The sequence below is a fragment of the Hemibagrus wyckioides genome, linkage group LG29 (genome assembly GCF_019097595.1).
Source record: "Hemibagrus wyckioides isolate EC202008001 linkage group LG29, SWU_Hwy_1.0, whole genome shotgun sequence".
NCBI lineage: Eukaryota > Metazoa > Chordata > Actinopteri > Siluriformes > Bagridae > Hemibagrus > Hemibagrus wyckioides.
In genome coordinates this window covers 5307337-5323057 of record NC_080738.1, presented here as the reverse complement: position 1 = coordinate 5323057, position 15721 = coordinate 5307337, and the positions used below count along the sequence as shown (strand labels likewise).

At 40.8% G+C, this 15721-nt stretch overlaps 2 protein-coding genes across 3 annotated transcripts in view; both read left to right on the top strand.

Moving 5' to 3' along the window:
• Positions 1–32: 32 nt before the first annotated feature.
• On the top strand, positions 33–11421 carry primpol (primase and polymerase (DNA-directed)). The gene is made up of 13 exons (XM_058384448.1): positions 33–236; positions 782–1100; positions 1193–1331; positions 1411–1558; positions 7993–8044; positions 8320–8456; positions 8537–8699; positions 9182–9276; positions 9812–9898; positions 9974–10082; positions 10716–10798; positions 10936–10982; positions 11068–11421. The coding sequence occupies exons 2-13, from the start codon at positions 823–825 to the stop codon at positions 11308–11310; spliced, it is 1581 nt and encodes a 526-aa protein (XP_058240431.1). The 5' UTR covers positions 33–236; positions 782–822; the 3' UTR covers positions 11311–11421.
• Positions 11422–11616: 195 nt separating this feature from the next.
• Positions 11617–15721, top strand: part of dnah6 (dynein, axonemal, heavy chain 6) — a 63755-nt gene continuing 59650 nt past the window's right edge. Inside the window, exons 1-11 of one of the 2 annotated variants that reach the window (XM_058384445.1) lie at positions 11617–12035; positions 12672–12951; positions 13031–13189; positions 13265–13515; positions 13621–13888; positions 13983–14117; positions 14222–14327; positions 14463–14577; positions 14782–14950; positions 15064–15174; positions 15258–15368. In XM_058384445.1, coding sequence (XP_058240428.1) covers positions 12709–12951; positions 13031–13189; positions 13265–13515; positions 13621–13888; positions 13983–14117; positions 14222–14327; positions 14463–14577; positions 14782–14950; positions 15064–15174; positions 15258–15368 — 1668 coding nt within the window. In that variant the 5' untranslated portion in view covers positions 11617–12035; positions 12672–12708. Of the gene's footprint in view, positions 12063–12671; positions 12952–13030; positions 13190–13264; positions 13516–13620; positions 13889–13982; positions 14118–14221; positions 14328–14462; positions 14578–14781; positions 14951–15063; positions 15175–15257; positions 15369–15721 lie in introns of both variants that reach the window. The other variant, XM_058384446.1, reaches the window with a different exon arrangement.

Below are 15721 nucleotides of genomic sequence, written 5' to 3'. Positions count from 1 at the left end.
TGCATCATTTATTTGCACGTAATAATAGTGCAAGTTGTTTGCACTTAATAATCTGGAAATCTGGCAACCGCTATAAAAAAAAACAACGATAATCACTGTATTCCCGGCATGCACTGCGGCCCGCGAATATCCAAACAAAACAGCGCGTGACAAGCTGTCAGACTCGTAACTGCAAAGTTGTAACATTTCGAAGCGTCAAAAACCATGACAGACTGCATTTTAAGGAAAAAAACATGGTAAGTGTTAATAACTGAAGTTTAATAGTTCTTGTTATTAGGTTTTTATTATTATTATTATTATAATTATTTTTAGATGTTTAATGCACGAGCCACTTTAGCTAGCTTTCCAACGCTATCCCATCCCACCGATTTGTGTGCAGAATTTGAGATTTCTGAAATGAAAACAAATACATAATAAATCTTATATAACTGGCTAGAAAGCAAGACACTGTCACATTTGCCCGAAGTTAAACTTTATACATAGAAAAAAAAATAATAGTACACGTAATACGTTGGTGGTTTCTAACTTCCGGGATACGTCAACTTGTCCGCCATCTTGCTTAGGTCTAAATTTCTTTGTAATGGAATTGAAGTGTGTGTTGTGTTAAAAAATCACCTGAAACTTGGTAAGTCTGGACAGATTGTAATTGTTTACACAACTCTCAATGCTGTGTGAGATATGATATATGTAAAAATTCAGAATTGAATTGACGTTATATATGTTATCTCTTATATTTTGGGCAGTATAACCTATATGTTTCTCCCTTCCTGTGTTTTGACAGTGGAAGATGTAACAGTGCCCTAAACTAACAGCGTGGTGAGAATGACAAGGGGAAAGTGGCAAGACCGAGTGAAGGCGGTGGAGCAGAGGGCTCTATCCTACCAGTCTGCCCCCATCAGCTGCCCGTATAAAGCTCGCCTGTCCCGGCCGTGGCAGCCGTCCTCTGTCTGGAGGCTGTTCCCTCGCCAGAGCGACGCCATCGCCTTCAGCCAGCACTGCAAGCAGGATGTGCATGTGTTTGCTCTGGAGAAAGAAAACACAGGGGCAGGACAGAGGATTTATTTAGTGACCAGCTACACTGAGCTCTGGCACTACTACAGGTAAATTCATACAGAATATATTCTACTGAATGTCAGGACACTGCTCTGTCTGTAGACAGCATCACTTCTCTACACCGTACGTCTCTCTGTAGCTCACACAGACACTCGCTGATGCACTGCTATGAGGTGATTCCAGAGGGCGCCGTCTGCAAGCTCTACTTCGACCTGGAGTTTGATGTAGCTTCTAATAAACACCTGGATGGCACCAAGATGGTGGCGTTGCTGATTCAGGTAAAAACACTCCACCGGGTTACTGAGCAGTGAGTGACCTTACGGAAAGTCTCACAGAAGGTGTTCCTTTCTTCATCAGTACGTGTGTGTGAAGTTAGAGGAGGTGTACGGTCTGAAGTGCTCAGAAAAGGACGTGTTGAACCTGGACTCCAGCACAGGAGAGAAGTTCAGCCGCCATCTCATCTTCCTCCTGCCCGACTCTGCCTTCAAGGACAACAGGCATGTCGGTGAGTCTGTTACTGCAGAGTACATACAGGCATTTAGATTCACCACATGGACCTCTATCACTCTATCACTCACTCTCTCTCACTTTCTCACTATTATTCTCACTCACTCATTTACTCACACTCTCACCATTGTTCTCACTCTCTCACTCACTCACAATTTATACCATTCATTTACTCGCTCTTTTACTATTATACTCACTCATTCACTCACTTTTGTTCACTCACTCACTCACTCACTCTCACTATTATTCTCTCTCACTCACTCATACATTCACTCACTCTTTCACTATTATACTCACTCACTCACTATTATACTTACTCACTCTCTCACTATTATACTCACTCACTCACTCTCACTATTATACTCACTCACTCACTATTATACTCACTCACTCACTCACTATTATTCTCTCTCACTCACTCATACATTCACTCTCTCACTATTATACTCACTCACTCACTATTATACTTACTCACTCACTATTATACTCACTCACTCTCTCACTATTATACTCACTCACTCACTCTCTCACTATTATACTCACTCACTCACTATTATTCTCTCTCACTCACTCATACATTCACTCTCTCACTATTATACTCACTCACTCACTATTATACTTACTCACTCACTCACTCACTCACTATTATACTTACTCACTCACTCACTCTCTCACTATTATACTCACTCACTATTATACTTACTCACTCACTCACTCACTCACTCTCTCACTATTATACTCACTCACTCACTATTATACTTACTCACTCACTCACTCACTCACTATTATACTTACTCACTCACTCACTCACTCACTATTATACTTACTCACTCACTCACTCACTCACTCACTATTATACTCACTCACTATTATACTTACTCACTCACTCACTCACTCACTCACTCTCTCACTATTATACTCACTCACTCACTATTATACTTACTCACTCACTCACTCACTCACTCACTATTATACTCACTCACTCACTATTATACTTACTCACTCACTCACTCACTCACTCACTCACTATTATACTCACTCACTATTATACTTACTCACTCACTCACTCACTCACTCACTCACTCTCTCACTATTATACTCACTCACTCACTATTATACTTACTCACTCACTCACTCACTCACTATTATACTCACTCACTCACTATTATACTTACTCACTCACTCACTATTATACTCACTCACTCACTCACTATTATACTTACTCACTCACTCACTCACTCACTCACTATTATACTCACTCACTCACTATTATACTCACTCACTCACTCACTATTATACTTACTCACTCACTCACTATTATACTCACTCACTCACTCACTCACTATTATACTTACTCACTCACTCACTCACTCACTCACTATTATACTTACTCACTCACTCACTCACTCACTCACTCACTCACTCACTATTATACTCACTCACTCATTCACTCACTATTATACTCACTCACTCACTCACTATTATACTTACTCACTCACTCTCTCACTATTATACTCACTCACTCACTATTATACTTACTCACTCACTCTCTCACTATTATACTCACTCACTCACTATTATACTTACTCACTCACTCACTCACTATTATACTTACTCACTCACTCTCTCACTATTATACTCACTCACTCACTATTATACTTACTCACTCACTCTCTCACTATTATACTCACTCACTATTATACTCACTCACTCACTCACTATTATACTCACTCACTCACTCACTATTATACTCACTCACTCACTCACTCACTCACTATTATACTCACTCACTCACTCACTATTATACTTACTCACTCACTCACTCACTATTATACTCACTCACTCACTCACTCACTATTATACTTACTCACTCACTCACTCACTCACTCTCTCACTATTATACTCACTCACTCACTATTATACTCACTCACTCACTCACTCACTCACTATTATACTTACTCACTCACTCACTCACTATTATACTTACTCACTCACTCACTCACTCACTCTCTCACTATTATACTCACTCACTCACTATTATACTTACTCACTCACTCACTCACTCACTCACTATTATACTCACTCACTCACTATTATACTTACTCACTCACTCACTCACTATTATACTCACTCACTCACTATTATACTTACTCACTCACTCACTCACTCTCTCACTATTATACTCACTCACTCACTATTATACTTACTCACTATTATACTCACTCACTCACTATTATACTTACTCACTCACTCACTCACTCACTCACTATTATACTTACTCACTCACTCTCTCACTATTATACTCACTCACTATTATACTTACTCACTCACTCACTCACTCACTATTATACTTACTCACTCACTCACTCACTCACTCACTCACTATTATACTTACTCACTCACTCACTCACTCACTATTATACTTACTCACTCACTCTCTCACTATTATACTCACTCACTCACTATTATACTTACTCACTCACTCTCTCACTATTATACTCACTCACTCACTCACTATTATACTCACTCACTCACTCACTATTATACTTACTCACTCACTCACTCACTCACTCACTATTATACTTACTCACTCACTCACTCACTCACTATTATACTTACTCACTCACTCTCTCACTATTATACTCACTCACTCACTATTATACTTACTCACTCACTCTCTCACTATTATACTCACTCACTCACTATTATACTTACTCACTCACTCACTCACTCACTATTATACTCACTCACTCACTCACTATTATACTCACTCACTCACTCACTCACTATTATACTTACTCACTCACTCACTCACTATTATACTCACTCACTCACTCACTCACTATTATACTTACTCACTCACTCACTCACTATTATACTTACTCACTCACTCACTCACTATTATACTCACTCACTCACTCACTATTATACTTACTCACTCACTCACTCACTATTATACTTACTCACTCACTCACTCACTATTATACTCACTCACTCACTATTATACTTACTCACTCACTCACTCACTATTATACTTACTCACTCACTCACTCACTCACTCACTCACTCACTCTCTCACTATTATACTCACTCACTCACTATTATACTTACTCACTCACTCACTATTATACTTACTCACTCACTCACTCACTCACTCTCTCACTATTATACTTACTCACTCACTCACTCTCTCACTATTATACTCACTCACTCACTATTATACTTACTCACTCACTCACTCACTCACTCACTCTCTCACTATTATACTCACTCACTATTATACTTACTCACTCACTCACTCACTCACTATTATACTCACTCACTCACTATTATACTTACTCACTCACTCACTCACTCACTCACTCACTATTATACTCACTCACTCACTATTATACTTACTCACTCACTCACTCACTCACTCTCTCACTATTATACTCACTCACTCACTCACTATTATACTTACTCACTCACTCACTCACTCACTATTATACTTACTCACTCACTATTATACTTACTCACTCACTCACTCACTATTATACTTACTCACTCACTCACTCACTCACTCTCTCACTATTATACTCACTCACTCTCTCACTATTATACTCACTCACTCACTATTATACTCACTCACTCACTCACTCACTCACTCTCTCACTATTATACTCACTCACTCACTCACTATTATACTTACTCACTCACTATTATACTCACTCACTCACTCACTCACTCACTCTCTCACTATTATACTCACTCACTCTCTCACTATTATACTCACTCACTCACTCACTCACTCACTATTATACTTACTCACTCACTCTCTCACTATTATACTCACTCACTATTATACTTACTCACTCACTCACTCACTATTATACTCACTCACTCACTCACTATTATACTTACTCACTCACTCACTCACTCACTCTCTCACTATTATACTCACTCACTATTATACTTACTCACTCACTCACTCACTCACTCTCTCACTATTATACTCACTCACTCACTATTATACTTACTCACTCACTCACTCACTCACTCACTCTCTCACTATTATACTCACTCACTCACTCACTATTATACTTACTCACTCACTCACTATTATACTTACTCACTCACTATTATACTCACTCACTCTCTCACTATTATACTCACTCACTCACTATTATACTCACTCACTCACTCTCTCACTATTATACTCACTCACTCACTCACTCACTATTATACTTACTCACTCACTATTATACTCACTCACTCACTCACTCACTCACTCTCTCACTATTATACTCACTCACTCACTCACTCACTCACTCACTCACTCTCTCACTATTATACTCACTCACTCTCTCACTATTATACTCACTCACTCACTATTATACTTACTCACTCACTCACTCACTCACTCACTATTATACTTACTCACTCACTCTCTCACTATTATACTCACTCACTATTATACTTACTCACTCACTCACTCACTCACTATTATACTCACTCACTCACTCACTATTATACTTACTCACTCACTCACTCACTCACTATTATACTTACTCACTCACTCACTCACTATTATACTTACTCACTCACTCTCTCACTATTATACTCACTCACTCACTATTATACTTACTCACTCACTCTCTCACTATTATACTCACTCACTCACTATTATACTTACTCACTCACTCACTCACTCACTATTATACTCACTCACTCACTCACTATTATACTCACTCACTCACTCACTCACTATTATACTTACTCACTCACTCACTCACTATTATACTCACTCACTCACTCACTATTATACTTACTCACTCACTCACTCACTATTATACTTACTCACTCACTCACTCACTATTATACTCACTCACTCACTATTATACTTACTCACTCACTCACTCACTCACTCACTATTATACTTACTCACTCACTCACTCACTCTCTCACTATTATACTCACTCACTCACTATTATACTTACTCACTCACTCACTATTATACTTACTCACTCACTCACTCTCTCACTATTATACTTACTCACTCACTCACTCTCTCACTATTATACTCACTCACTCACTATTATACTTACTCACTCACTCACTATTATACTTACTCACTCACTCACTCACTCACTCACTCACTCTCTCACTATTATACTCACTCACTCACTATTATACTTACTCACTCACTCACTCACTCACTCTCTCACTATTATACTCACTCACTCACTATTATACTTACTCACTCACTCACTCACTCTCTCACTATTATACTCACTCACTCACTCACTATTATACTTACTCACTCACTCACTCACTCACTCACTATTATACTTACTCACTCACTATTATACTTACTCACTCACTCACTCACTATTATACTTACTCACTCTCTCACTATTATACTCACTCACTCTCTCACTATTATACTCACTCACTCACTATTATACTTACTCACTCACTCACTATTATACTTACTCACTCACTCATTCACTCACTATTATACTTACTCACTCACTCACTCACTCACTCACTCTCTCACTATTATACTCACTCACTCACTATTATACTTACTCACTCACTCACTATTATACTTACTCACTCACTCACTCACTCACTCTCTCACTATTATACTCACTCACTCACTATTATACTTACTCACTCACTCACTCACTCTCTCACTATTATACTTACTCACTCACTCACTCACTCACTCTCTCACTATTATACTCACTCACTCACTATTATACTTACTCACTCACTCACTCACTCTCTCACTATTATACTCACTCTCTCACTATTATACTTACTCACTCACTCAGTCACTCACTCACTCTCTCACTCTCTCACTATTATTCTCTCTCACTCACTCACTCACTCACTCACTCTCTCACTATTATACTCACTCACTATTATACTTACTCACTCACTATTATACTTACTCTCTCACTCACTCACTCACTCACTCTCACTATTATTCTCTCACTCACTCATACATTCACTCACTCTTTCACTATTATACTCACTCACTATTATACTTACTCTCTCACTCAATCACTATTTTTCTCACTCGCTCACTCTTTCAATTACTCTCTCATTCACTCTCTCATTATTGTTCTCACTCTTTCACTAACTAACTCACTCACTCAATCTCACGATTGTTCTCACTCTTTCACTCACTCGCTTACAATTTTACTCTCTCTCTCTCTCACTCTATTGTTCTCACTACTTCACTCACTCACCCTCCCTGTCTTATTCATACTGTATCACTCTTTTTCTCAGTCACTCTTTCACTCACTCTTTCACCTACTCCCTTGCTCTCACTCTTTTACTCTTTCACTCACCGTATGACTCGCTCACTCACTCAATCATGTCATTTATTATATTATTTATTTTTACACTGAATGCTGTACGTTTTGTGTCTTTCCATGTTAGGCAGCTTCATCCATCACATACTAAACCCAGCGCTGAAATATCTCCATAAAGGGTGAGCTGAACTGCAATATTATATAATGGGTCCGTAGTTTATCATAACTGTATTGTTCAGATTATATAATGACCTCCTGGTGTTTGTAATTTCAGCATTAGTGTGATATATGGCCGGTTACACAAGCCTTCACAATTATCAGTGATTATAATGACTTCCTTAATAAATGAAAGCTAATTCATTGCAGGGTCTGTTTGTGGGATTTAACCACCATGTCAATTAGACCATTTTGTGTTATCTTTCCCTTGATGTGGTCTGGTTTATCACTCTCACAGCTCTCCAGAAAACATTGACGATGTCAGCAAGGGGCCTCAGTCGAAGAGGATGAAGCGCGATGAGGAGGACGAGGAAGACCTGGACTTTTTGATAGTGAAGGGAAAGGATGGACAGAAGCAGCTCTTTGTGGATCTTGGTAAGGTTAAATCACTAAGATTCTATGGTTTATCTGCAGCTGAAAACGTGTTCCTAACCGAGATTGCATGTACCACGCAGGTGTGTACACCAAAAACCGAAACTTCCGCCTGTACAAGTCGTCCAAGCTCGGGAGGAACGCCGCCTTCTCCGTAGCAGAGGATAATCGGTTTGTCCCCGTTTCCAACAAGCACTCTACAGAGGAGGAACGCATATTCCTGGCCTCTTTAATCACCAACGTGAGGTAATCGTGCAAATCTGACAATGTTGGCGTCAATAAAATAACAAAAAAGACAAAACAAAACCAACTACATTTGATGATATACGGCAAATAAATTTATTAACAAGTCACAAGCCTGGAAACTAGCTTGGAAATAGTTAAACCCTTGGTGCTTGGAATCGACTCCCAAATTGACTCTTTTCGTTGATTCTTTTTATTTTCAGTGCCTGGAATCAAGGAGTCGATTGAACAAAGGAGTCGACTCCCTGATTACAGGCATTGAAAATAAAGAATCAGTTCAAAGAGTCAATTTGGGAGTCGACTCCAAGCACCAAGGGTTTAGGAGTCAAACCCAAGAGTCGATTAGGAGTCGATTCAACACGCACAAAAATCTTCAAGTGTTTTGGTTTGAAACCGCTTATGGATCTAGACCTTTTACTGAAGGATTACTGCGTGTTTGGCTGTTGTTATCACCCATAAACCAACGTGTGGTCATTTCTACCCAGCTTCACGTCTCAGAGGATCCTGACACACGATGCTCCAGAGAGGACTTCAAAGGAATCTCAGTGTTCGGCTCAACCCAGAGGCCCACACAGCTCAGGTAGTACATCCCATCATGTACTGCTCATATATTGCCAAAAGTTTTGGGACACCCCTCCAAATCATTGAATTCAGGGGTTGGGCTCGGCCCCTTAGTTCCAGTGAAAGGAACTCTTAATGCTTCAGCTTCATACCAAGACATTTTGGACAATTTCATGCTCTTTGTGGGAACAGTTTGGGGATGACCCCTTCCTGTTCCAACATGACTGTACACCAGTGACCAAAGCAAGGTCCATAAAGACATGGATGAGTGAGTTTGGTGTGGAGGAACTTCACAGAGTCCTGACCTTAACCCGATAGAAGACCTTTGGGATGAATTAGAGCGGAGATGGACCTTCTCGTCCAACATCAGTGCCTGACCTCACAAGAGGAATGGTCAAAAATTCCCATAAACACACTCCTAAATCTTGTGGAAAGCCTTCCCAGAAGAGTTGAAGCTGTTATAGCTGTAAAGAACTCCATATTACATTCATGTGCATGGAAAGACAGACTTTTTATGTTTTTTTTATGTCTATTTATGTTCCATTTGTCCTCAGAGCTTGCGGGTGATCATCAGACTTCACCCTACAAGGAACTGGACGACTTTGTGCTGAAGCTGGTGCACAGGGACGGCATTCAAGGAAGTAAGTATGAACAGATAGAATCCTACATTATTATGTTTTAGTGCACGATGATCCTGAGTGTGTGTTCATTCACAGACATCAGGCGCTGGACGTACTTCGTATCGGAGCAGCTGCTGGTGTACGACATTGGGAAGTTCCGCTGGTGTTCTAACGTGGGTCGCTTCCACAAGAGCAACAACATCATGTAAGCAATCATGGCTAAAAAAAAAAAAAAAAAGTCACTTATAAGTCATTATAGTAAAGTGTGCAGGACTGAGGATTAAGCCGTGTGTAATGCTCTTTACATCTTGCCAAAAGTTTTGGGACATCTGCCTTTACTTTCACATGAATGTAATATGGAGCTGGCCTACAGTTATAGCAGTTTGAACTCTTCTGGGAAGGCTTTCCACAAGGTTTAGGAGTGTGTTTATGGGAAGTTTTGACCGTTCCTCTAGAGGCGCATTTGTGAGGTCAGGCAGTGATGTTGGACGAGAAGGTCTGGCTCACAGTCTCCGCTCTAATTCATCCCAAAGGTGTTTTATCGGGACTCTGTGACATTCCTCCACACCAAACTCACTCATCCATGTCTTTATGGACCTTGCTTTGGTCACTGGTGTACAGTCATGTTGGAACAGGAAGGGGTCATCCCCAAACTGTTCCCACAAAGTTGTCCAAAATGTCTTGGTATGAAGCTGAAGCATTAAGAGTTCCTTTCACTGGAACTAAGGGGCCGAGCCCAACCCCTGAAAAACCACACCTGAATTTAATGATTTGGAGTTGTGTCCCAATACTTTTGGCAATATAGTGTCCCCAAAACAAAACAATTAATTCTTTGCAGGATCATCGTGGATCTGAAAGAAGAAGTGTGGTACCAAAGGTGCCATGATCCTGAGTGCAGGAGACAGAGCTACAGGTCCTCTAGTGAGTCCATCAGTCATATATATATATATATATATATATATATATATATCACATCATCATATAATCAGTATTGTCTTCAGTATCATCTTATTTTCATATATATATATATATATATATTTGACCTCTTTTACGCACAGGTTACCCTCTACCACAGGAAGTGTGTATGAGCTACATGCTGAAGGAGGTCAGTCATTAACCACATCTTAATCATTAATACAGAAATGGTTCATATTTGAGCTCTGAACCAACCACCCTGCGTCCCTTTCCAGGACGAGGACGATCAGCAGTTCCTCATGGACGAGCTGGGAAACATCGAGTTGAGTCCCAGTGGAGAAACAGAACCACAGCGTCAGAAGGAGAACACTCGGGAGTGTTGGGATGATGATGATGATGATGATGTTTCATACCTGGAGGCTCTGGATGAGGTGGAGAGGACCTTGGAAGGAAAAGAGGAGATTCCCGATGAGCTCATGATCCAGGCGTTAACCGAGTGCGAGGCTGCGCTCGTCTGAGAGGCAGAGCACATCTGGAAACGGCTAAATGTTGTTATATTTGTGAGTGTGTGAGAGAGAGAGAGAAGGTTCATGATGTTGAGTCGAGTTCAGAAGAAATAAATGTATTTATATACAGTATATAATTTGTATTAATGTTAATATATAAGGAAAAATATTTTTGCTCGTCTGAAGTATTTTGGATCTTTTAATTTTGTTGTTTAAATTCTTCCATATTAAGAAAATATCATTTTTCTGTATAAAGTGGTGTCTTTTTCTTTCCATAAATACACATAATTCATTAGTGACACGTGTCAGAAGCTTAATAATGGTTAATAATACTACATTAGCTCTGAAACATTAGCGCTGATTTTCTTCAGTTTACCCTTGATTAAAAGTGTTTATTAATAATATTAAACAACATGAACAACACAACCAAATATCTGGTAGAAATACCGCCTTCCTGGAGAAAAGCGTGCCCGTGTTCCAAATCGCTTACTATTAAACACAAAGGGCACTACGAATCCATTAGAAACCTCCCTACGTAGTACACTAATGTAGTGTATAAGCACCTAATTTGACACACAGCCGGCGGGTGACTGGGGCAGTGCATGTACGTAGCTTAGCAACTCCAAACAGTTCAGTGACAGCGCTGAGGCTGCTGCTGAACAGGAGAGTCCAACTTTCTGTGCTGTATTTCTTATTTCCCTGGACTTGAACATTTGAAAACTATTTCACTTTATAAAGTATGTTAAACTTGTCCGAAACATACCGTGAGTTTTATGTACCTTTTTATGTGTTTGTACGATTAAAAGTAAAGTTAATTTAAGCTTAATTTACCGTGGGCGGCTGGCTCGCGCACAGATTTGTATTCGGATAGCTAACTTATTAGCTTTTTTATTTGAAAAAATTATAATATGACTTATTAGTGTTTAAACGTTTCAACGGAAATGGTAATTATAAATAAAATGAAACTGAATTGAATTAAATTTGGTAACTAAATAAATATGACGATACCGACGGTTAAAGGAAAGAGTCGAACTCCAAAGGAGTCGAATCTGTGATTCCAGGTCTTATGAATGAAGAGTCGATTCCAAAGCTTTGGAGTCGATTCCATGTTCCGAATGAACTCACAGTCGACTCCAAAGCATGGTTGCTGTGATTCGAGCATATTCAATTAATTCCATGTATTGGATGTAATGCCTTGTCAGTTATAATAATGTATTATTATCCTATTTACTTAATATTCTGGGTTTTTTAATTTTTATTTTCACAACCTGAATCAAATCTTGGAATTGATTCTGAGTCGACTTCAGAATATTATCAACGGTTCAGATGATCACATGGTCATTTTCCCCACTTCTATTTAACGTCATTTGTAGGGATTTAAAGAAGGTAGAGTTGGAGAGTGGAAACAGAATGTCGTCGTCCAATCCAAGTGGACGGACCCAAAAGCACGGCACACACAGGGCATCAGGAGAGCGCTCCCCTATGTTACCGCCCTCCCTCACACCAGTGGACCCAGAGATGCTAAAATCCCGCCTCATATCATCAGGACCCGGTGTCCTTCAGCGTGATCCTGATGCCCTGGTGTTCACACCACAGACCTTTATACAGCTGAGACAAAGTAGTACACCCAAACCTATGCGCCAGGAGCTACTGGTGAGACACGAACAAGAATATCTAATTCTCTGTCCTGGATAGTGTGTAATAGTTGTATACCTATTGTTCTGTATTCCAGCCGGCTCTGAAACAGCATCACAACCGAAAACGGCCAGAGGATTTTGACAGGAAAACCCGTGAGAGAAGCACTGGATGGATGCCTCCTCTAGAAAAGACAAGCTCCAGTTCCTCTTCTCTACACCTCCCGGAGATTCCAGACCATCTAAAAGAAAGACAGGTCTCTTTACTCATCCCGTTTGAGTCTCTACATGAACTCGTCAAAAAGTGTCTTGAAACGTGTTGTTTCTTCTAGGTGCAGCTCACTCAGAGCTCCGCTCCATCAACCAAAAAGCCAAGGAGCTCCACCAAAACTCGGACCGCCGCTCTGAGCCACACCCCTTCCCCGCCCACCTCCGTTCCGCTGCACTTTGGCTCCGTAGAGGAAATGATCCGCGCCGGGATCCGCTCTCCGTACAAGATCACGCAGATCATCCGGAACAACCCTCACATTGGATTCTTGTACATGGCGCTAACGGATGCTTCTAAATCATCCTATGACTTGAAGTAAGATTCCACTCTTGCTTTACAACAGATCTTTCAGGGCTTCAATACTGATCGGGTAAGCTTGTGACGATAAAACTGACCCTAAATCACATTTTGCCCCGACAGGATCGTACCATATTCAGCGCTGAATAAGTCGAATTATTACACCATCAGCGTACACGGTGTGACGCACTATAGTAGCGATGGCGTGAGCTTCACGTCGCTGGAGTGCTGGGAGCAGGAATGCCTTTACCACCAACAGCTCCTGCGCATCCCGACCTTCGCTCTCTTCCGGAAGAGAAAAGCGTTCCGTCTGTGGCGCGCCAACGTGCGCTACAAAACGATCAACAAGTGCAAGCGTGCCTTGCGAGAGAGACTGTTTATAACAAATGAGGTGTGTGTGTGTGTGTGTGTTTTGCCATTGCAGAGCTTATAACCTGGCTTATAAATGAATGAATGATTGAGTTTCGTGTGTCGTTGTGTTGCAGTGTCTGAGACCGGCGTTGATGAGCATCAGGGAGCTGTGCTATCGCATAAACAACCTGAGCCTATGCAAAATCACTACGCAGCAAACATACACGCTCGAGGAGTTCCAGACCGCTCAGTCCAATCATCTGGACGAGGTCCAAAATAACACATACACACACACACACACATCATATTAACCTTACATGTAGACGTGTTTGCTTTTTGAACGGAGGTACTCGTGTGTGTGTGTGTGTTCCAGGTGTCATCACGGCTGAGGGAATTCCAAGAGCTGGTGAAGGAGGTGGCGGTGACGGCGTGTCACACAGCTCTGCTGGAGGCTGGATATATTCCTGACCATGGCAAAGGTGAGACCTGTGGTCACTGCTCGGTTGTTGTTTGGTATAGGTTAGATTAGGGATGAAGTATATCTGCTCTTTCAGGAACGTTCTGAAATTGTGTAAAATCTTGTGTTTGTGTGTGTGTGTGTGTGTGTGTGTCAGATGGAGATGAAAATAAGCCGTGTGCTGATTTGGAGCATTTATATGAAGAGGTTCCAGACAAAATGGTCTACACTAACCAGCTCAACAAGAAATGCCACTGCAGTCGCCTTACTTGGTTAAAATCACACACACACACACACACACACACACACACACACAAAAACTTAACTTGCTTAACATTACAATGATGTTAGAAAAGTGTTTTGAATGCTTTAACTCAAAGAATAACACACTTAATGTCATGCTGTTCTAGAATAATAATCAACAGCAGGTTGATGTTGTTCATGCTGTTGTTGTTGTTGTTGTTGTGTGTGTTCAGTTTCATCCGCCTGGCTGATTATTTGATCATGAGCTCTCTGCACACTCTGGCCGTCAACTCCATCAGCAAGCTGCTGAGCGCACTCCAGGAGCACAACGCACACACGCCATCACACACACTCATACAGAGCTGGGTCAGTGCCGAGGCCGCATGTGATGCAGACGAGAAGGTGTGTGTGTGTGTTAGTTTGTTTATGAGTATATGCCACGTTTACGCTTGCATATTTTGAATGTTTGCTGTGTGTACTGCATGGTTTGCCGTGTGTGTGTGTGTGTGTTACAGGATAGTGTGTTGGAACAGAATGCTGAAGCATCAGTGTTACCTATGTTTATCACAGAGCTGATGCTGGACACGCATGCGCTGTACTTCCAGCCGTCCATCAAGGACTTCCAGGTGTGTGTGTGTGTGTGTGTGTGTGTGTGTGTTCAGTCTGGAGAGTTTAGTGTGTTGAAGTTTGTGTGTTTGTTGTGTGTCAGGACGTTGTAGCAGAGATCATCTCCCGCTTCCATGAGACTGTCCTGTTCTTGGAGCCTCTAGTTAGAAACTCAGACTTTGATCCTTTCACACGACCCATTATTAACAATAAGGTACAACACTGAACTCAACACTACTGAAACACAACTCATCAACACTACTGACACACAACTCATCAACACTACTGACACACACCTCATCAACACTACTGACACACAACTCATCAACACTACTGACACACACCTCATCAACACTACTGACACACAACTCATCAACACTACTGACACACACCTCATCAACACTACTGACACACACCTCATCAACACTACTGACACACAACTCATCAACACTACTGACACACACCTCATCAACACTACTGACACACACCTCATCAACACTACTGACACACAACTCATCAACACTACTGACACACAACTCATCAACACTACTGACACACACCTCATCA

Bases quoted from the DNA above. Each gene is read 5' to 3' on its own strand.
- primpol (XM_058384448.1), top strand. From the start codon at position 823: ATGACAAGGGGAAAGTGGCAAGACCGAGTGAAGGCGGTGGAGCAGAGG. The intron at 9,899-9,973 runs GTAAGTATGAAC...GTTCATTCACAG, and splicing joins CAGGGACGGCATTCAAGGAA to ACATCAGGCGCTGGACGTAC. The intron at 10,983-11,067 runs GTCAGTCATTAA...GTCCCTTTCCAG, and splicing joins TGAGCTACATGCTGAAGGAG to GACGAGGACGATCAGCAGTT.